A 24,341-nucleotide genomic window follows, 5' to 3' on the forward strand; every position below is an offset into this window, starting at 1 on the left:
GTAGGTAGATGGTTAGCAGCCATAACACAGAATGACGTCTGTAAAATTACACAAAAATTATCCAATACTTTTAAAGCAATTTTGATGTTACAGAACCAACTTATGATAAGCCAATAATATTGTTAAGAGTCGACTAAACACTACCATATTCCATGCAATACTCGGTACTCTCAATAGTTACAAAATTTATGGCAAATCAGTATTTAGGAATATCAAGCCCATTTCCTAACACCATTTTACTAATAAAACAACGTTCCTCTTTTTCTAACCCAAAGGCAGAAAAGTTGTGCACAATCTATTGCATTTTTACATCAGCTCTCCAATTCATTACAGACATTTACTCTATTTAAATTCCAGCCCAGGCATGTGATTATTTTTAAAGCTACAATCTTACAAGACAGCACGGCACAGTCTATTGCCAAGTGATAACTGCTCCGGGTTGCAGGAAAAATACCAAAGTGAATGTAGATCCATCTTGCCAACAATTGTCAATCTCAGAAAGTAACAGTGCCATCTACAAGAACTGCTAACTCCTGCCTTGTGTTCCTAAGACCAAAGTGAAATTCGCTATAAAAAATGAACTCCTATGCATGGATAAAAAAAAAAAAAAGGAAAAGTCTTCTTTTTGCAGGGAATACAATACATGAAGTCACATCTTACCATTCATCAGATCCAAAATGAAGCAAAGCTTGTCAGGTGTATGGAAGGCATACGTCATGCAAACTATGAACGGACAGTCCTGCAAAACAGAATAAAATTACTTGATATTGTAAAGAACAAAGCAAAAGGAACTAATAATTGGCCATCAAGAGAGAACAAGTCATAAATTTCACACACACACATTATCTACACATCCATGTACATATACATATATACACATACATACATACACACATACATATACTTACATACATATATTTACTTACATACACACAAACAAACAACGTTAACCACTAACATCAATGACGAGGGTGTATGTTTATGGTATGGTATGGCTGTGTGAATTTATATTTATACTAGCTGAAGAGCCCAGCGTTGCCTGGGCATAGTAAATATCTGTGGTTAGTTATAGTACCTCACTCCTCTTATTTTCCCATCACGCCTCTCATTCCCCCCTAACACTTGTCATTTCGACCTCACATCTGTCATTTTTCGATCACTCCACTATTTTCCCTCACTCCTCATTTTGCACTCACACCTTTTCATTTTCACCTCACACCCCTCATTTTCACCTCACACCTCTCATTTTCCCCTCAGTATATACATGTTTGTCATCTCCCTTATATATAGTATACACCTGTATGTCATCTCCTGTATATAGTATATACCTGTATGTCACCTCCCCTGTAAATAGTATATACCTGCTGTATGTCATCTCCTCCTGTATATTGTATATACCTATGTGTCATCTCCTGTATATAGTATATACCTGTATGTTATCTCTTCTGAATATACTATATACCTGTATGTCATCTCCTCCTACATATAGTATATACCTGTATGTCATCTCCTGTATATAGTATATATCTGTATGTCATCTCACCTGTATATAATATATACCTGCTGTATGTCATCTCCTCCTTTATATAGTACTAGATGGTAGCCCGATTCTAACGCATCGGGTATTCTAGAATATGTATGCGTAGTGTATAGCACAGCCCACACAGTACATTGCGCAGCCCACGCAGTACATTGCGCAGCCCACGCAGTACATTGCGCAGCCCACGTAGTACATTGCGCAGTCCACGCAGTATATTGCCCAGCCCACATAGTATATTGCGCAGTCCACGTAGTATATTGTCCAGCCACATAGTATATTGCCCAGTCATGTAGTATATTGCCCAGCCATGTAGTATATTGCCCAGTTACGTAGTATACAGCACACAGCCACATAGTATACAGCACAGAGCCACGTAGTATACTGCGCTGTGACCGGAGGGGAGTACGGAGCGGGCGCTGTGACCGGAGGGGAGTACGGAGCGGGCGCTGTGACCGGAGGAAGGAGCGGCCGCTGACTGCGGGGAAGAAAGAGCGGCCATTTTCTTCCAGACTGTGCGTCGCTGATTGGTCGTAGCTGTTTTTCTACGACCAATCAGCGACTTGGATTTCCATGACTGACAGAGGCCACGACCAATGAATATCCGTGACAGACAGAAGGACAGACGGAAGTGACCCTTAGACAATTATATAGTATATACCTGTATATCAAATCCTCCAGTATATAGTATATGTGTGTGTCATCTCCTCCTGTATATAGTATATACCTGTAAGTCATCCCCTCCTGTATATAGTATGTACCTGTATGTCATCTCCTCCTGTATATAGTATGTACTTGTGTACCATCTCCTCCTGTATATAGTATATACTTGTGTGTCATCTCCTTCTGTATATAGTATATACCTGTGTGTCATCTCCCCTGTATATAGTATACACCTGTGTGTCATCTCCTCCTGTATTAGACCTCGTTCACACGTTATTTGGTCAGTATTTTTACCTCAGTATTTGTAAGCTAAATTGGCAGCCTGATAAATATCCAGCCAACAGGAAGCCCTCCCCCTGGCAGTATATATTAGCTCACACATACACATAATAGACAGGCCATGTGACTGACAGCTGCCGTATTTCCTATATGGTACATTTGTTGCTCTTGTAGTTTGCTTATTAATCAGATTTTTATTTTTGAAGGATAATACCAGACTTGTGAGTGTTTTATGGTGAGTTTCATGTGTCAAGTTGTGTGTGTTGAGTTGCATGTGGCTACATGCATGTAGCGACTTTTGTGAGATGAGTTATGTGTGGCGACATGCGTGTAGCAACTTTTTGTGTGTCGAGTTGCATGTGACAGGTTAGTGTAGCAAGTTGTGTGCAGCAAATTTTGTGCATGGCGAGTTTTGCGCGTGGAGAGTTTTATGTGTGGTGCGTTTTGAGTATGTGCAAGTTTTGTGTGAGGCAACTTTTGCATGTGTTGCAACTTTTGTGCAAGTGGCAATTTTTCCGTGTGTGGCGAGTTTTCCATGAGGTGAGTTTTGCACGTGTGGCGAGTTTTGCGTGAGCCTAGTTTTGCATGTGGCGAGATTTGCGCGTGGCGAGTTTTGAGTGGCGACTTTTGTGTTTCGACTTTTATGTGGCGAGGTTGGTGTATGTGTGGTGAAATGTGTGCTGAGGGTGGTATATGTGTTCAAGCACGTGGTAGTGTGTGGCGCATTTTGTGTGTATGTTCATATCCCCGTGTGTGGTGAGTATCCCATGTCGGAGCCCCACCATAGCAACTGTACGGTATATACTCTTTGGTGCCATCGCTCTCATTCTTTAAGTCCCCCTTTTTCACATCTTGCAGTTGTGAATTTGCCTCCAACACTTTTCCTTTCACTTTTTCCCCATTATGTAGATAGGGGCAAAATTGTTTGGTGAATTGGAACGCGCGGGGTTAAAATTTAGCCTCACAACATAGCCTATGACGCTCTCGGGGTCCAGACGTGTGCAAAATTTTGTGGCTGTAGCTGCGACGGTGCAGATGCCAATCCCGGACATACACACATACACTCATTCAGCTTTATATATTCGATGTAGCACAGCAGGTCTAATAAGTACTGAACATGTCGACCAATGTTATTATCTTTTTTTTTTAAGTAAATCTGTTTCTAAAGGTGCTATTGACATGAAATTTTCACCAGATGTCAGTAGCAACCCATCCAATTCACACAGACAAAAATCAAACCATAGATGCCCATAAATTAGGTTATGTGAAATAATGAGAAATGACACAGGGAAAAAGTATTGAACACATGAAAAAAGAGAGGTGCAGAAAGCCATGAAAAGTCATGACACCAACTGAAATCAGTAATAAGAAAGCAATCCTGCCATTTAATGAAAAATAATATCAGTTAGTTCAACTAATGGCCTATGAAAAGGTGTATCATTACCAAGGCGCCGCACAAGAAACATCTCATGATGAGTAAAACTAGTGAGCCATCTCAAGACCTTCACAACCTTATTGTTTCAAAACATACTGATGACATTGGTTATAAAAGAATTTCTAAACTACTGAAGGTTTCGGTGCCATATGTTGGGGTCATAATGTTGAAGTGGAAAGATTATATTTTCACCATAAAATAAATTTCATACACTGCTCAAAAAATAAATGGAACCCTAAAATACTATAGTATATCCTAGATATCACTGAATGAAATATTCCAGTTTCAAATGTTTATTCATTACATAGTGGAATGCATTGAGAATAAAAATACAAAATGACCCATGGAAATCAAAATTAAATATCCCATGGAGGTCTGAATTTGGAATGATATTCAAAATCAAAGTGGAAAATCAAATTACAGGCTGATCCAACTTCAGTAAAAAATACCTCAAGACAAGGAAATGATGCTCAATAGTGTGTGTGTGACCTCCGCGTGCCTGTATGACCTCTCTAAAACACAAGGGCATGGTCCTGATGAGGCGGCAGAAGTTCTCCTGAGGGATCTCCTCCAAGACCTGGATTAAAGCATCAGTCTCCTGATCAACTCCTGGATAGTCTGTGGTGCAGTGTCCGTGGTGGATGATGTCCCAGATGTGCTCGATTAGATTCAGGTCTGGGGAACGGGTAGGCCAATTCATAGCATCAATGCCTTTATTATGCATTGTCATGCATCAGAAAGAATGCAGGCCACCTGCATATGGTCTCACAATGGGTCTGAGGATCTCATCCCGGTAACTAATGGCAGTCAGGGTACCTCTGGCTAGCACATGTAGGGCTGAGCAGCCCTCCAAATAAATGCCTCGCCACACCATTACTGACCCACTGCCAAACCAGTCATGCTGGAGGATTTAGCAGGCAGCAGAATGTTCTCCACGGCATTTTCAGACTCTGTCACGTCTGTCACATATGCTGAGTGTGAACCTTCTCTCATCGTGAAGAGCATAGGGGCCAATATCAAATCTGCCAATCTTGGTGTTCTCTGGCAAAAGTCAATTGCCGTGCAAGTTGTTGGACTGTAAGCAAAACACCCTCATCCCTCATAAGAGTATGTTTCTGACCGTTTGAGCAGACACATGGATGTAAGTGGCCTGCTAGAGGTCATATTGCAGGGCTCTGGCACTGCTCCTTCTTACACAAAGGAGGAGGTAGTAGTCCTGCTGCTGGGTTGTTGCCCTGCTACGACCCCCTCCATGTTTCCTGGTGTTTCCTGGTGCTGACATGTTTCCAGGTAACTGCTCCATGCTCTGGGTACTGTGCTGATAGACACACCAACACTTCTTGCCACGCTCGCATTGATGTGCCATCCTGGATGAGCTACACACTACCTGAGCAACTTCTGTGGGTTCTACACACTGCCTCATGCTACTGTACAGTACCTCTAGGGGTGAGAACAATTACAAAATGCAAAAGTGACTAAAACAACAGCCAAGAAGGGTGAGTACAGGGAAATGGTCTGTGGACACCACCTGCAGAACCAATCCTGTATAGGGGTTGTCTCGCTAATTGCCTATCATGTCTACATGTTGTCTGTTTCATTTGCACAACAGCAGGAGAAATTGATTCACAATCAGTGTTGCTTCTTAACTGGACAGGCTGATTTCACATTAGTGTGGTTGACTTGGAGTTACATTGTGTTGCTTAAGTGTTCCCTTTATTTTTTTAGCAGTATGTATATATATATATATATATATATATATATATATATATATATATATATATATATATATATACACACACACAATTTATGTTGGTGATTATATAACTGCTTCCACATACATAACCAGCATCATCGGTCATTTACCTACACATATAAACTGTTGTTCTTTATTGGTATTTACTGCCTATGTTGTGTGTGGTTCTCTCTAAATCAGTGTTTCCCAAACTCCAGTCCTCACGGACCCCACGGGTCATGTTTTCAGGATGTCCAAAGTGTAGCACAGGTGAGACAATTCCTGATGCCTTGATGATACGTCCACTACTTGGAGCAATACTAAGGAAATCCTGAAAACATGACCCACGAGGTCCATGAGAACTGGAGATTGGGAAACATTGCTCTAAATAAATACGTTATTTGATATTTTAGCAAGCTAAAATCTAAAAGACAGCACAACATTGTACAGACAGGCCATCACACGAGCTGCCGCTCCCCTGCACTGGCTGCATGGTTCATGTGAATGCTTTCTTGCAGTATGAATTGTTTATCAGGGGCTCCATGCGTCACTGTGTGGATCGTGTGCGTGGATCTGTCATCAGACTCACAGCTGCTTCCCTCCTCCTGCACCGCACAATACATTCAATGCTCTCTTGTACTAATCAGGAAAACAATGAAGGAAGGCTCATTGTACTTTATCTTTAGTAATAGCTATGATATCAAATGAAAAAAAAGAGGAAAATATGGCAAATAATTACAACTGCACAGGGACAGTAACATTACATTGCGCATATTCAATTTGGGGTTAATTTGTCAATTAGGTATTGTCTGAAGAAAGGAAAGGGCGACGTTTGCTAGCATAATCTCTTGTAATGTTATTTTATGTGAATTTTTTTTATTTATTATGAATATTTATATCAGCCTGCAAATGAGATGAAAATGAGGGAATGAAAAAAAAAAAATCTTCGATATACAGTAGTAGATATTTTTTTGGAAGAACTGAGGCTGTATGTACATCACAGAAATGGCGAACATACGCCTGCAATAGCAGTCGGCAATTCCCCTCTTCCCATAAACATGCAGGATCGGCAGAGGGAGTTCTGTGTTCTCATTTCAGAAAGGTGAATAAGCTATTGCCAAATTCCACTTCTAGCAAGCTTTCTTTCATGGAAAACTAAGGACCAGGCATATTGAAATTGATCATGTCTAGTCTTCTCCATAAACACCAGAGTTGATCCAGATTGACAAACATTCCATAGTCGACCACTACTGCTGAAGTCATCAGGTGTGGCCAACTCTGCTCTTCTATATTATGCACCTTAAGATATACTGACTAAAAATAAAGAAGTAATTGAGCAGGCCAAAATTCATCGTACCTTCAAAGAAATGTACTGTATTTTCTGGCGTATAAGACTACTTTTTAACCCCTGAAAATCTTCTTAAAAGTCGGGTGTCGTCTTATACGCTAGGTGTCGTCTTATAGGGCAGGTGCGGAGTAATCTGCGGTCGCCGCATATTGTGGGGGGAGCGACCCCAATGACGAGGTGAGGGGGCGCCTCACCGGGAAGGTGTAAGTGAAGCAGAGGCAGAGAAGGAGATAATAGGATACAAGGGCAAGCGAGATGAGTGAAAGAGGAGTGTTTTTCTAGGCACAGCACCGCTCTCTCTTATTTGCATACCCCTGGCATCCCAGACGCTGACAGTTTGTTTCACTTACACCTTCCTGGTGAGGCGCTCCCTCACCTTGTCATCGGGACCACTCCCCCCCACTATATACATCGACCGCAGATTGCTCCGCACCCACCCTATAAGACGACACCCGGCATATAAGACAACCCCCGACTTTTGAGAAGATTTTATATTTTAACTGGAAAAGTTGGGGGTCGTCTTATACGCCGGAAAATACGGTATGTCTGCTTTTGGATTAGATATTCGTTACATTACTGCCAATGTGAAACAGAATTCTAGGCATCATGGTAGTGGAGTTATCCCCCAAATTAGACTTAGTGCTGGATTACTGAGCTTTTCATGTCTTTGGACTGAAAATAAAGCAGATGTCCATTTATAAACTTAAAGAGGTCGTGTCACCAGGCCAAAAGGGACCAGTTTTGGCTCATATATTATTCCACCTGTTCACATGGCTTCATGGCTATTGCAGTTTGTTTGTTTTTTTAACTAAAAAAAAAAACACCATATGAGACCAAAGATATGGGCCTTTATATTTAGTGCTAATTTTAATGGTCTTTTCACAGTAGGGTAATTATGCAAAACAGTCTTAACACAAGCCCCCAGAGAATCTTTTGAGCAACACCCCCTTGGTGTTCAATTTTTCCATTAATATTAGTACCAAATGAAAAGGCCCAGATGTCTGTGAAGAAAAAACAAAAAATGGAAAACTCGAGGGAGCATCGAGTAAATAATAAAATGAGAGTTAAAATTGTCAAATACTGATCTGGTGACACATCCATGATAAAATGGAACAAATATCCTTAAAAGTAGATGGTCAATTTTTGGCACAGGGCTCAGCCATCTCAGCCATGATTCCAACAAAACGAAAGACTGAGATGTGGTCACCTTGCCCACCAACCTCCTCTGAGGTGTGGCATCCGACAGCTACCCCTCCCCCCCAAGAGGATCAGGTGTTCGTTCTATAGGTAGGGATCACAAACTATGATATATCCTATATATGCTATGGTTGTTCGGATATTATACACAGAAGCCTTCCCTCTGTATATTCCTGAACAAGGGGAAGCCTTCTGAAAAATCCCTGCCATAATGATGGTTAGAATGTGGCATCAGTGTGACACAATGATGTAAGATTATTACATATACAGAATAGGTCTGAACTGACAACTACAGGGAAACAAGTTGAAAAGGACCGTCATTTCTTATTAGTCGGAAAGGGATTTTTGTGTAAGCTGTCCATAACTGTAAAAAAGAAAAAATGAAAAAAATAATATTCTCAACATTACAGCTAGAGAAGTAACCAATTAAACTCTGCTACTGTGGGAAATTTGATAAATGAGAATGTAGCATCACAGGGATTGAACCGACCTTTTGCTGAAGATAATTATCCGTGTGTACATGCCCCCCGCTGACTGCAGTTATTATCCGGTGGGTCATGCACAAAATTATAGCTCATGTAATCAGAAACAGCCCTACCTTCAGGCTGCAGAACAAATCATCACTAAGAGAAGGACTGAGCGGCAGGTAACATTCAGAAATATCTGCAATTCAACAAGTGCTCTTCAGGGAGGCGTAAAGGCAGGATGGATAGTTACCATACCATTGCCAGGGTTTAGCGTCTGTAACACTGCTTAAGAGCCTAACTTCTTACACAAACAGGATTATAATGTAGTCATTTCACTGCAAACACTAGCATTCCACATACTGTCAGATATAGGGGTAGATACAGTTGTGGCCAAAAGTATTGACACCCCTGCAATTCTGTCAGATAATACTCCGTTTCTTCCTGAAAATGATTGCGAACACAAATTCTTTCTGTGTTTTTGTTGGATCTGGAATTTTTTACTGACTCTAAGGTTGAGGCAAAACAGTAAAATTCAGAGTGCTGTTCTATTTTACCCTATGCATAAAATTTACGAATGATGGTGAATAGTGGGACAAAAGTAGGAAAGTCGTATTGTCATCCAAAAATCGGAGCAGACCTGTACAGATTGTGCCTAGTATTTCAGCCAAGTTCTACTCATTTCAGTGCAGCGGAGAAGCAATATCACACACAACAGGTGTGGAGTTGTATTCGGATAAAAGCAGCCATTCTTTAAAGTGATTGGGAAACCAGGCTTAAAGTGAATCTGTCATGTTGAAAGTGGTATCTGATCTGCAGAATGTTATAGAGCAGGAAGAGCTGACCAGAAAAACGCATTTTATTCATCGAAATTCCTGATGTATATGAGCCCAATGGGGGATCTTATTCAGTGATGGACTTCCCTTTAAGACTGTGCATGCAGAGATAGCTGTCAATCATTAGTAGGACCTCCCACTGGACTCACATGTATTCAAACACCAGGGATTTCAATTAATAAAATACAAGTTACACAATCATTTCCATCAAACATTTGATTCTGCCGAGTTTCTCCTACCCGATACTATGCGGTCTACAGATCTGACCGCATATACAAAGTGACAGGTTCCCTTTAATATAGGTAACATAACTAGGCATATTGCTTTCACTAGAAATAAACTATACCGTAGTGTTTGCATAGGTTTTCTCCATGTACTGTACTCTTTTTTTCCCCACACCCAAACATACTGATAAGGAATTTAAAATTGTGAGTGTTAAAGTTTGTAAAGCGCTGTATATAGGCAAGAATAATAAATAATCACAACATTTGATAGCTCATAGCATTTTCAGAAATATTGCCTCCACTTACTTGATCATTGGCCTGCGTCAACGAGGTGTTGATAAAGAATACCTGTTTAATGCATGATCATCATGTACACACTCAGTGAGCTCATAACTAGGGTTGGTGTTAGGGGGTGACAAAAAGGGAAATTGCCCAGAGCCACCATCCTCATGTGATGGACAACAAGCAGAAAGTGGACTGATACTAATCAGGACTGATTCTGATGTTAAAAGTGGAGCAGGTCATTTGGCAACATCATGTGCCAAAAACCCTCTACCCTGCGGATGTCTAGAAGGACTAAACAGCAGGAGACAGGATGGCAAGCCCTCTGCAGTGTGTGTTTGTATGTGTATATGTGCTCTGTATATAAATGGTGTGTATGTGTTGAGTATATTATATACAAGTGCTTCTCGCTAAATCAGAATATCATCAAAAAGTTAATTTATTTCAGCTCTTTAATACAAAAAGTGAATCTCATTATATAGAGTCATTACAAACAAAGTGATCCATTTAAGTCTTTATTTCTGTTAATGTTGCTGACTAATGACTATGTAATATGAGTTTCACTTTTTGTACTGAAGAACTGAAATAAATTAACTTTTTAATGATATTCTAATTTAGTGAGAAGCACTTGTATTTGTATATGAATATACCGTATATATATTTTGTACATTCATTAGGTAATTGCCGACGTGTGTGTGCGTGTGTATATTGTATATGTGTGTGTATATATATATATATATATATATATATATACATACATACACACACACACACACACACATATACATACTCACACATACATATACACACACGTTGGCAATTACCTAATGAATGTATGAAATTCTGCTTATTTATTGGGTCATGTCGGAACAAGAAACATAGTTCTCAGAAGCGCCATCACCGGATGTAAACAGGAGATGTGCTGCTGATAATGTGACATGTATGGAGACAGAATAATCTATTTGAGATCGTCCTGTCCCCATATTTTGTGATCAGCCCGTGTAATGAGGCAGGTAAACAAGCATTGAACAATATAAATATGGGCCATCGCGCTCTTCTGTCTGAAATTAGCTTGTGTAAATGCAACCTCTCTGATCACACAATTAGCATTTGGGGTTCAATATTTAACTTTTACTCCGGGACCCCTCTGTCTAAAACAAGCCCTAAACATGACACATGGAAGCAGATGCCAACAGTCTGAAGACATTTAGAATTAGTTGAACCAAAGTCGTCAGAGATGAACAATACAAGCTACCGAGAAGCAGCAAAAAGTATGGGGAAGTAAAATCTGAAAACTGACCTTCCGACAGAGCAACGTAATCGAAAGCTGTTCAGACACAGAACAGATGTTAGACAGTAGCTTGTTACAAAATATTTCATGCAAATATTCCCATACAGACAGACTATAGCTCATACTTGGTCCAGATTACCTCTGTAGCCGGAGGCCAAAAAAGTCAACATCTGCCACTGTTTGCATACTGCAGACCACTTGTTTATGTTGAGTTTATAGAATTTACGCTGCTACACTTAACCAACTGCAGCGCCTACTTCCCACATCACCACGGCTTGGGTTTTATACTATTCTTTAATTCAAAACTGGAGGAAACACATCCTGAAGGGACATTTCAGAAGACGGGTAATAAAGTGAGGAAATTACAAAACAGAGCATGCAATAAGGAAAATGCGGCAGCATTAGTGAGGCTAATCAATTATTTATGTTTGGGATAGTTACAGGAAATGATAAAACTAGTTTTCATTTTCTAGCTAAGTCTTTGGAGAGTGATTATTCTCATATTTTGTCTGTTTATGGGATCTGCAGAAAAAGTATATAGTTAGCTAAATAGTTGTATTTCCCCAGACTGAAATGTTGTAGCCGTAATCCTACCGCTATATTGCTCACAAGCCATTCATCATGGGTGCAACCTCCCATTCACGCCTTAAAAATGTGTCTTATTTTCGGCTTTTTTTTCCTTTTATGAGGTATGCACAAATATGTAATGCCATCACTGAATTTCCTCATACACTAAGGACCCTTAGAAAAAGCAGGTAGACCGGCGAAACGCGCGTCGGGGCACATGTCCTGGTACTAATGAGAATATGTGGGACAGTCAGTACACAATGACATAGGGTAATTGAGTGCAATGCAGAAATCAAAGGAGAGCAGCGAGCCTGCTTTTAACTACATGATGACCTGCTTCTCATCTAGGTGCAGCGGAGATCTCACACTTTGATTACATAGCGTGTTTACTCCTGCTGCTTGCATGTTCCATCCTAATAGCATCTGTTGGGAGATATCATGCCTTAATACACCAGCGTGATATGGATCTTACCGCTGTAACATGTGCCAACATTTTTTACAGCGGCTTTCAAGCGGCGATCACCCCCGCTACTCGTGTGTTGCTCATAACAGCATCCGATGGGGAGAAATCACATTTCAATGTACCAATATGACATCGGTCCCAATGCTGCCACATGCTAATACAACCGATAGCTGCTTCTTATTGGCGGCCGTGTTAGCTGGATTTTCACATGTATGATCCAACACGCGTAGGACCTGTAGACACATGGGATCATTTTACCAAAATCGCTGCGTCTACTCAAAGGTGAATCTACAATAAGGTGTATAGTGATACACACACTGAATTAGTCACGTGTAACACCAATTAATACCTGCCTCTCCCGCATTGTCATAAGACCTGACTTTACTTAATAGGGGAATTAATCTGACTAATAATTTTAAGGATAATAGTCAAGAATACCAATATATATCCATCAATTTTCCCAAATTTATCATAACAAGGAATTAGTGGGTCACAATTAACAGCAATTTATGACCCAATATACATCCGCACTGGGTGTATGTATACAATCTGTAAATAATTTTAATGGAATAAAACAAATTTGAATTACACATTTCTTTCTTTTGAACCTTATTCCACTTGTCAAAAAGTGGCCAAGAAAGGTTGTGTTCGCCTGTACAGAGAGATTATCGATTTTACCCCACCAGACTTTTTTTTTTTTTTTTTACTTTGGGGCCCATTGAAAGGTCGGGTGTAACAGCCCACGAACATTACAGGTATTCCGAGAGAACATACAGAGACAAATTCAGGCCGTGACCCCAGACATCCTGCAGAACACATTCAACAATATGGAACGACACATGAAGGCGTCCTTGGATGCAAATGGAGGACATTTTCTTCAAAATTCTTTTTAGTAGGGAATTTTTACAGTGTAGGGGATAATGGGGTCAGGAAAGCAATGAAGGGAAAGGAAGGTAATCAAACAAAGGAAAATAGAAAAGGGGTTAGGGAGGAAGAGGAGAGAAGGAAAATGAAGGGAAATGAAGATCATCTTAACATAGTTGCACCACAACAATTAACATACCAAGTGCAAAAACAACATTAAAAAAAAAAAGTATAGATTAAAAAATATTCTGGCAAAGCAATAAGACATCAGATAAAGAGGCTTTTCTTGTTTAGAGAAAAAATTACGTTCCAAGAGGACCATTAGGAATTATATTTAGGTAGAGAGTTGTTCCTTAAAGCTAAGGAGAATTCAAAGGAATTATGAGAGAACATAATATCAATTATGTCAGAAATAGAGGGAGTATCAATTGATTTCCACTTTAACAGTTTTTATGACAGGAAATGGAGGACATTTTCAACACCTGCTTTAAAACAATTTTTCATGAACCAAGGTATGTACTAAGTTTCAGGATGATAGATTGCCTCTTTTAGAATTTACAGCAATTTTTCCGGCTAAAGTAGTGAGTGAATCACCCTGTACAATATCTGATATGTTGCACCATAATATCTTACCATTGTGTATCTATTTATGATATCCTGGAAAAGAAGCTGACAGAGATTTACATTTACTAGACAACGGAAACCCACATTTACAGATTGCCAGCCAGGCCGATCACCACCAGAAAGTGACGGCTCTCTGAACACAAGTTTTGAAAATCGCTATCATTAAATTCTCGATTTTCTAGTCAAACGTAATTTTCCAACAGCATCAATTATTCATGGCAGGCTTAGATCTTCCATTTATGGGAAAGGCTTTCTACCCCCAGCAGTAAGAAAATACACAATGTATGTTACAAGTGGCTGTTCAGCAGTGTTTTCTTAATAAGCTGAACATCTGTCACGTATGTCACCAATGCACAGCGTCGAGGTAAGAAGTAGAAACGGACAAGCATTTTTGTTTTGGTTCATACGTAGACACTTTGACACGTTCTGTGCCTTTATGTTAGTTATATTTTTACCCATTTAATTAATGAAATGTCTTACTATTTAGAAAATGCCCATACAAAGCATAACAGAACCCTATAGAAACTAAAGCTGGTCAAATACATCAGGTAACTGTCGGCCTCCCAAACACTCTGACACGCGCTCCCAGGAAAGTTAAGGTGCACATACACCTTACGGGTTGGCCAAACAAGCATTCAATTAAAGTGGTGGTCCAGCATCTAATATGTATTTTCTAAATTATCTATTCTTACACCCTAACCAGTTTTGTAATTTGCTTTATAACACAATACCCTTCACTTTTCCATATCTAGTTAATCCGTAAAAATGCTTTTTTTTTTTTTTACAGTACCTCCTGTAACGTTTTGTTGGAGAGGAGTATCAAATGTGACATCACAGGAGGCTGGGGCTGTACTATCTCCCCACAGCTTCCATCGCCCCTCCTGGGACAGGATGTCACCACTGGGGCAGAGCTGCAGTTTCTTACTATATTCTTGCATTATAGCCCCCTCTGAAGACTTCATGGATCCTGGGTAAAGAACAGTGTGGGAGATGTGATGACTATTTGTTTGAGGACAGTATTGAAGATGTGGGGCAACGTTGATGTCACTCACTGCTTCTATCTCTACCCTCTTCTGAGATCTTTCACTTAGAAGCTACAACAGCGGCTGAAATAGAAGCAGAGTGCCAGCAATGCACTCACATCTCTCACAGCGTCCACTACCCAGGATCCAGGAGGTCTTCAGCGTGAGCAGCGATTCAAGAAACTAGTAACTGCAGCACTGCCCCGTGACATCCTGTTTCAGGATGGGCAATGGACGCTGCAGGGAGTGAGTGCAGCCCCAGCTTCCTGTGACATCACGTTTGAAGCTCCTCTCAAACAAAATGTCACATGAAGTACAATAAAAAAAACAAAACACATTTACAGATTAGCTAGATAGGAAAAAAAAAAAAAATAGGATGTGGTGTAATAAAGCCCAATAGAAAAGTGGTTGTGGTGTAAGGATAATTACAAAATACATTTGAGGTGCCAGACAATCCTTTTAACAATTACTTATTTCTCTACTGACAAAAACAATAAAGGAAATAATTATTTGATCCCTTGCTTATTTTGGAAGTTTGCTCCCTAACAAAGACATGAACAATCTATAATTTTAAGGGTAGGTAAATTTTTAACATTGAGAGATAGAATAGAAAAAAAATCCAGAAAATCACATTGTATAAATGATATTAATTTATTTAATAAAGAAACAGGCAATCCCTCAATGTGATGCGGCTGTTGAACAATCTCGAGACAGGCAGCCGCAGTGACTCAAGCTTTTTTTTTTGAGCACGCCGAAAATACTTGTCTGGGACACAGATGTGCTCGGATAACACCTTATCCGAGCATGCTCGATCATCACTCCAGTTAAAATTGGCAGGTTTTGCCACCTTTATTGGGTCTTGCACTGAGAGTGGAAAATTGGCCAGGGATGAAGTTTAATAAGCCGATTGTAAAAACTGAGAACAGCTTGTATGAGTGGCTAATGAGGTACTGAAAGGGTTAAAGGGGAGAGATGGAGACTAAGGTGCAACCCTTTTATGGTTAATGACATTTTATTTTGCTGTAGTGTTCATGGTCCACTACGTAACAACTACATAAAATTCTACTAATGCCGAAACCATCTTATCTAGAACGACATGAAACACTGGCTGCGTATAAAGCATCTCGGCATGCGGCGTGCCGGGATCTAGATAAACGCTGACAGATATTGGATTAGGTGCACTTGCACAGCCGGAATCTAAGGCCATTACAAGGGAGCTTGTTGTAAACGGAGTGTGTTTCCTATGTTACTCCACTGAAGGCAGAGTGTTTGCGAACAACAAACTTGGCATCCGTATGTACGAAGGAGCATTAACCATTCTGCCAACATCCGTGGTAACCATGGAGATGGGAGACAATTTTAAGCTTTGTCTAATGCAGTTATTGTGACTCTGAAGTTGAATGCCTCACTAAGAGCTCTTCAAAGGCATTTTCTGCAATTATTCGGTGTCAATGTTAACTCTATAGAATCAGAGGTGAAGAAGCGGGCACGCTTGCATGGGTAGGTAATGGCAGGCACTTACCCCTGTGCTGACCAGGGAGAGCATGATCCTTTCATTTAAGGCCAAAGTCTCTCCTTGCTTCATCTTGATCCTCTTCTTATCTAGACATTTCATTGCATACCTAAAACAAGAGGGACAATGAGGACTATCAGAGCAAGAGGTTACCATTTAATTTGTAAAAAAAAAAATATGTGCTCGCCATTTTCTGACAGGTGCCATCACTGAAGGTTTCCGTAATGGAGACACAATATTCTTGTGATTGGTTAGGGTCGTAAAAGTAGGACCCCAGCAATCATACATTTATCACCTTTTCAATGGATAAGTGCTAAATGTTCTACACGTGAGAAGCCATTGTGGTCAGGCCTGGAAGGATTACGGTTGTCAACACTCACATTTTACCAGTGTCTGCTTTTCGACAACCATACACTTCACCAAAACCTCCTCGTCCAATGATTCGATGGACACTAAAGTCATTCATTGTAAGCTGGAAACCAGAAAAATTATTAACATTAGACTATAGGCAATGATTGATTTATTTCAGATATACAATAACAATATACAATGATGTGTTAAAGTATACAATATATTGTCTTATTTCCTGATGTGGTAAAATAGGACACTATAGAGACAGACAGATGGATAGATATTAGATAGATTTTTTTTTTAAAAGTACTGTATATACTCGAGTATAAGCCGACCCGAGTATAAGCCACAAAAAACTGGGAAAACTTATTGACTCAAGTATAAGCCTAGGGTAGGAAATGCAGCAGCTACCAGTGAATTTCAAAAATAAAAATAGATGCTCCATACCATTCATTATTGCCCCATAAGATGCTCCATATAAAGCTGTGCCCCATATAATGCTCTGCACCGTTCATTATGGCCCCATAGAAACCTGTGCCATATAGAATGCTCTGCACCGTTCATTATTGCCCCATAGAAACTCCATATAAAACTGTGCCACATATAATGCTCTGGCCCCATATAAAGCTGTGCCATATATAATGCTCTGCACCGTTCATTATGGCCCCATAGATGCTCCACATAAAACTGTGCCACATATAATGCTCTGCACTGTTCATTATGGCCCCATATAAAGCTGTGCCATATATAATGCTCTGCACCGTTCATTATGGGCCCCATAGATGCTCCTTATAAAGCTGTGCCACATATAATGCTCTGCACCGTTCATTATGGCCCCATAGAAACTCCATATAAAACTGTGCCACATATAATGCTCTGCACCGTTCATTATGGCCCCATAGATGCTCCATATAATGCTGTGCCATATATAATGCTCTGCACCGTTCATTATAGCCCCATAGATGCTCCACATAAAACTGTGCCACATATAATGCTCTGCACTGTTCATTATGGCCCCATATAAAGCTGTGCCATATATAATGCTCTGCATCGTTCATTATGGGCCCCATAGATGCTCCTTATAAAGCTGTGCCACATATAATGCTCTGCACCGTTCATTATGGCCCCATAGATGCTCCATATAAAACTGTGCCATATATAATGCTCTGCACCGTTCATTATGGCCCCATATATGCTCCATATAAAGCTGTGCCACATATAATGCTCTGCACCGTTCATTATGGCCCCATATATGCTCCATATAAAGCTGTGCCACATATAATGCTCTGCACCGTTCATTATGGCCCCATAGATTCTCCATATAAAACTGTGCCATATAGAATGCTCTGCACCGTTCATTATGGCCCCATAGATGCTCCATATAAAGCTGTGCCACATATAATGCTCTGCACCCTTCATTATGGCCCCATAGATGCTCCATAGAAAGCTGTGCCACATATAATGCTCTGCACCGTTCATCATGGCCCCATAGATGCTCCACATAAAGCTGTGCCATATGGAATGCTCTGCACCGTTCATTATGGCCCCATAGATGCTCCATATAAAACTGTGCCATATATAATGCTCTGCACCGTTCATTATGGCCCCATAGATGCTCCATATAAAGCTGTGCCACATATAATGCTCTGCACCGTTCATTATGGCCCCATAGATGCTCCATATAAACCTGTGCCATATAGAATGCTCTGCACCGTTCATTATGGCCCCATAGATGCTCCATATAAACCTGTGCCACATATAATGCTCTGCACCCTTCATTATGGCCCCATAGATGCTCCATAGAAAGCTGTGCCACATATAATGCTCTGCACCGTTCATTATGGCCCCATAGATGCTCCACATAAAGCTGTGCCATATGGAATGCTCTGCACCGTTCATTATGGCCCCATAGATGCTCCATATAAAGCTGTGCCCCATATAGAATGCTATGCACCGTTCATTATGGCCCCATAGATGCTCCACATAAAGCTGTGCCCCATATATAATGCTCTGCACTGTTCATTATGGCGCCATAGATGCTCCATAGAAAGCTGTCCAATATATAATGCTGCTGCTACAATAAAAAAAAAAAAAAAAAATCACATACTCGCCTCTCTTCGCTCAGGACGCCGGCGCTTTCAATATTTACCTGCTCCTCGTGCGGCTCCGTCTCCAGCACTGACGCTCAGCAGAGGGCGCGCACTGACTACGTCAACGCGCCCTCTGACCTGAGCGTCACTGCCAGAGGACGTTGGAGATGGAGCCGCACCGGAGCGAGGAGCAGGTAAATATTGCGCAGAGCTCCCCTCCCCGTATACTTACCTACTCCCGGTGCGGTCCCTGCAGTCCCGGCGCTGCATCTTCTTCCTGTATTGAGCGGTGACAGTTACCACTCATTTTCAGTCATGAATATGCGGCTCCACCTCTATGGGAGGTGGAGCCGCATATTTATGACTGTAATGAGCGGTACCATGTGACCGCTCAATACAGGAAGAAGATGCAGTGCTGGAAGAAGCAGGGACTGCAGGGACCGCGCCGGGAGTAGGTAAGTGTAACTAGACAGCCCCCGCACCCCCTCCCTGCCGACTCCCGGGTATGACTCGAGTATAAGCCGAGAGGGGGACTTTCAGCCCAAAAAAATGGTATGAAAATCTCGGCTTATACTCGAGTATATACGGTATCTATTTGTATCTACAACTTATACTTTGTAATACTTACATGGATGTTTAATTCCACATTTTTCCACTGGCAAAACCTAGTAAACCTATCACTGTTAAAAGAAAAAAAATACGTCTTATAAAACAGCCTTAATTTTATTTATTTTTTTACATTTTCTACATATTTTATGGTTATGCATAAATAAGATTAAAAAAAAAACTGTTGAAGGCTCCATATTAATGATTGAGAAAAGTAAAGATGACTGACCATACATGATGCGCAAATTGCCTTTTCTGAGAAAAAGAGGACTTAAACTCTATAGCGCCACCTGTTGGAAGTAGCGATCCTACTAGTCACAATCAACCCTTTAATGAGTCGTGCAATATGACTTAGGATAAAAGCCAAATCAATATCTCAATTCGCAGACACGGTGTTTCGGGCTGTTGGCCCTCGTCAGTGCGAAGCATGAGAACGGATTTGGCTAGGTGAGAGGCTCTGGACTGGGGTCTAAAGGGTATCGTTTCTCCTTATGGAGAGCACTACTTCCATCAGGTGGCGCTATAGAGTTTAAGTCCTCTTTTTCTCAGAAGAGGCAATTTGCATATTATATTTCCCAGAGGAGCATTGCACGGCGAATAAGCCTCCTTACCTTGACAAGCCAGAGATGGTATGTCACTCTCCATAAGGAGAAACGATACCCCTTAGACCCCTGACCATACATGACAAATTGGTGAGGACGTGACCAGATCAGTGTGTGAAGGAGACTGGCTGACTGCTCATTTGAATAAGTTACGTCAGCTCTCCAGTAAAAACATTGGCTGTAAGGGAGAATGGGGCTAAAGAGAGCACTGCCAATCAAATAGGGGAAGATGAGTAGGATTGTCCCTGGAATGGCGGAATGGTGCACTGAGCCCTCGGCCACACCAAGGAACCACCATCTACATATGCAATAAAATGTTTTTATATAAAACTAATATAAGTGAAATCTTTGTACAAGTATGATTGCTGTACCAGGTAAGTCCCCATATGAATGTAGAAGTGGTTTTCTTTGAGCTTTGAGGGTGACAGAATCCCTTTAAGTACTAATCTTGGTTCTCAGAAGTAGCAGCTTAAGAGGAACAGATGGTGTACCAATTGCTGATACATATCTTGAAAAGAAAGATTAAATGAATATATGACGGTTTTGAAAAGTGCACATGTTGTATATCATTAGCTAAGGAATCAATGGAAATGTGTCAACAGATCTGCTAAACACAACAGCCAAATGCATTTTCTATTTGCAATATATGATATTTTTTCTTTGGCTTCTGACAATATTATGCTGAAGTAGCTAAATTATCATTGGCCACCAACACATAAGAATTAAGATCGAGTTATTTTACGGACAATATATTTGCCATATCTCACATCACCCAATATGGTAGTATTAAAAAATATATATAGGGTTTTTTAACTTTAACAAAAGTAGACCTCAACCTCTTTATATACCGTATGTTATATAACAAATAGATTGGGTACTAACTATCCTTAGGTTTAGTGCCAGCTCTCTGCCTCTGCTCCAGTCTAGGCCACCGAGTAGTCAAAGCAATTATTCCAGAATCCTGGTGTCAATTGGTTTCAAAAGTTGCAAAATTTGAAGCTTGAGCAAGACACAAGCATGGTCGAGGTGTGACACCACAGGAAATTAATTCATGAAGAGCTCTGCCAGACTGGACTGGACTGGAGCAGGATTTTATCACACACTCCTAAATCATGTAGAGGCATGCACGATGAATCAGGAGTGTCCTACTACACCAAGCCACCTCATTCAAGCTCAGTGGGAAAATCAATGTTCTTGATGAATCGAGGCCTAAGAGGAAAGCTCATATTGACATCACACGTGACCGCTGCAGCAAATCACTAAACTGATCATCATAGCTGCTGAGCTCAGTGATTGCCTGCAGCGGTGATATACGCTGTCAATGTGACATCACCAATGCAGAGCAGGTACGTTAAGTTACGTATATAAAAGAGTTGGGGTCCACTCTTCTTAAAGTGAAAAACCCATTTGAGGTTTTACACTGTCATAACAGATTCTTACCTTTCTATAAACTTCTGAAATATCTTTCCCCGAAGACTGTCACATATTTCTTCTATGTATGGCTGTAAAACACAATATTAGAGATCCTGTTAACCAGCTAACCAATGATAGAAAACCAGCTGAAGAAGCTCTGCTACATGGATGAAAAGAAGTTTACAACATTCTCAACCTGAGAGAGTCCAATGGAAGCCAAAAGGATGTGCAATAAAATGAACAAACTGCGTACAGGGGTACTCACATTTCTGCATGCATAAATGTATAGTAGATGTGTATCCCACCATCTATCTTGAGAATGAGGCTCCGACGCGCACCTCTAGCAGTGGAGAGGTGATGGCAACGTACCACGATACCCCGTTCTGAATGCAAATTCAAGCCCATTGGTGAGATCTGCATGTACTATATTTAAGAAATATCCTGTGATAACGCCATAAATCTAACACATGGGAATATCCCTTTAAATTATAAATAAATGGATTAGTGAATGGACAACACATTCAGACCCCTCCATAGGAGGATACCCAACGTGAATGGTGTTTGGCTATTGACCAAGAGTCAAACAACAAAAAAAGCATGTCCTTACTTTACATCAACCTTTTCAACTCTACGCTTTGTAATCCTTTTACACTGGTTGTCCACCGGCATTTACAACTGCAGATCAACTACTTGTTAGCGGATTGGCTATTTAATGACAACCAATCAATGGCATAGGCTGCCAATATTCTTGTTCTAGGCAGCACACTGTGCGTCTTGTGTAAACAGAGCATGCGCTGCCGAAAACAATTATATTTTTTTGTGCAGCACAAAAGGTCACCTCATCCAATGAATGAATATTTTACTCATTCACTGAGTGATTGGCAGCCTGGTTAGACAGCACGAATATTGTGAAATGAGCGTTCCTAGGAACCCTCATACTCAATTAGTGTGCAGTGTAAATGGACGTCTGGTCACGTCTAAACAAACCTCCAGATAAAAACTATTCAAAGTATCTGAAAGTGTCCAAAATAATAATTATTATTATAGCAAACTCCAATTTTAACCATAAGTTCAATTAGCGCAATAGTTGAGAAAAACAAAATCTTATGGCCATCTAGTGGCTAGTCTGGCTAACTGCACTCTATGATTTTATTTTTATTTTTATTTTCAATCTATTTCTTTCAACAAAGAAGTTTCTTTCCCTGTTGTCAGTTTCTCAATGGTCAGTATGATCACACTAGGACCATTCCATAGTAGAAAACTCTTTTCTATCAAAATAGGGGCACTTATACATTTTATTCACGTATAGGCGCCACTAATTCCACAGCTCTTTATAAATATGATCATTGCTGTCCCTATTGTGACACAATCTAAATTCCCTAATATATCCTAAAATATAAAATATATATATATGCAGTACAGACCAAAAGTTTGGACACACCTTCTCATTTAAAGATTTTTCTGTATGTTCATGACTATGGAAATTGTACATTCACACTGAAGGCGTCAAAACTATGTATTAACACATGTGGAATTATATACTTAAAGTGTGAAACAACTGAAATTATGTTTTATATTCTAGGTTCTTCAAAGTAGCCACCTTTTGCTTTGATGACTGCTTTGCACACTCTTGGCATTCTCTTGATGAGCTTCAAGAGGTAGTCACAGGGAATGGTCTTCCAACAATCTTGAAGGAGTTCCCAGAGATGCTTAGCACTTGTTGGCCCTTTTGCCTTCACTCTGCGGTCCAGCTCACCCCAAACTATCTCGATTGGGTTCAGGTCTGATGACTGTGGAGGCCAGGTCATCTGGCGTAGCACCCCATCACTCTCCTTCTTGGTCAAATAGCCCTTACACAGCCTGGAGGTGTGTTTGGGGTCATTGTCCTGTTGAAAAATAAATGATGGTCCAACTAAACGCAAACCGGATGGAATAGCATGCCGCTGCAAGATGCTGTGGTAGGCATGCTGGTTCAGTATGCCTTCAATTTTGAATAAATCCCCAACAGTGTCACCAGCAAAGCACCCCCACACCATCACACCTCCTCCTCCATAGCTTCACGGTGGGAATCAGGCATGTAGAGTCCATCCGTTCACCTTTTCTGCGTCGCACAAAGACACGGTGGTTGGAACCAAAGATCTCAAATTTGGACTCATCAGACCAAAGCACAGATTTCCACTGGTCTAATGCCCATTCCTTGTGATCTTTAGCCCAATCAAGTCTCTTCTGCTTGTTGCCTGTCCTTAGCAGTGGTTTCCTAGCAGCTATTTTACCATGAAGACCTGCTGCACAAAGTCTCCTCTTAACAGTTGTTGTAGAGATGTGTCTGCTGCTAGAACTCTGTGTGGCATTGACCTGGTCTCTAATCTGAGCTGCTGTTAACCTGCGATTTCTGAGGCTGGTGACTCGGATAAACTTATCCTCAGAAGCAGAGATGACTCTTGGTCTTCCTTTCCTGGGGCGGTCCTCATGTGAACCAGTTTCTTTGTAGCGCTTGATGGTTTTTGCCACTGCACTTGGGGACACTTTCAAAGTTTTCCCAATTTTTCAGACTGACTGACCTTAATTTCTTAAAGTAATGATGGCCACTCATTTTTCTTTACTTAGCGGCTTTTTTCTTGCCATAAAACAAATTCTAACAGTCTATTCAGTAGGACTATCAGCTGTGTATCCACCAGACTTCTGCACAACACAACTGATGGTCCCAACACCATTTATAAGGCAAGAAATCCCACTTATTAAACCTGAGAGGTCACACCTGTGAAGTGAAATCCATTCCCGGTGACTACCTCTTGAAGCTCATCAAGAGAATGCCAAGAGTGTGCAAAGCAGTCATCAAAGCAAAAGCTGGCTACTTTGAATAACCTAGAATATAAGACATAATTTCAGCTGTTTCACACTTTTTTGTTAAGTATATAATTCCACATGCGTTAATTCA

The 24,341-nt window shown here is 40.6% G+C and overlaps 1 protein-coding gene across 2 annotated transcripts in view; it reads right to left on the reverse strand.

Moving 5' to 3' along the window:
- Positions 1-24,341, reverse strand: part of GRK3 (G protein-coupled receptor kinase 3) — a 402,808-nt gene that overhangs the window by 57,806 nt on the left and 320,661 nt on the right. For both annotated transcript variants that reach the window (XM_069759125.1, XM_069759117.1), the window contains exons 6-10: positions 21,431-21,492; positions 19,411-19,462; positions 16,722-16,813; positions 16,351-16,450; positions 661-739 (exon numbers count right to left, since the gene is read on the reverse strand). In XM_069759125.1, coding sequence (XP_069615226.1) covers positions 661-739; positions 16,351-16,450; positions 16,722-16,813; positions 19,411-19,462; positions 21,431-21,492 — 385 coding nt within the window. The remainder of the gene's footprint in view (positions 1-660; positions 740-16,350; positions 16,451-16,721; positions 16,814-19,410; positions 19,463-21,430; positions 21,493-24,341) is intronic.

This window comes from Ranitomeya imitator, chromosome 1 (genome assembly GCF_032444005.1).
Source record: "Ranitomeya imitator isolate aRanImi1 chromosome 1, aRanImi1.pri, whole genome shotgun sequence".
Classification (NCBI taxonomy): Eukaryota; Metazoa; Chordata; class Amphibia; order Anura; family Dendrobatidae; genus Ranitomeya; species Ranitomeya imitator.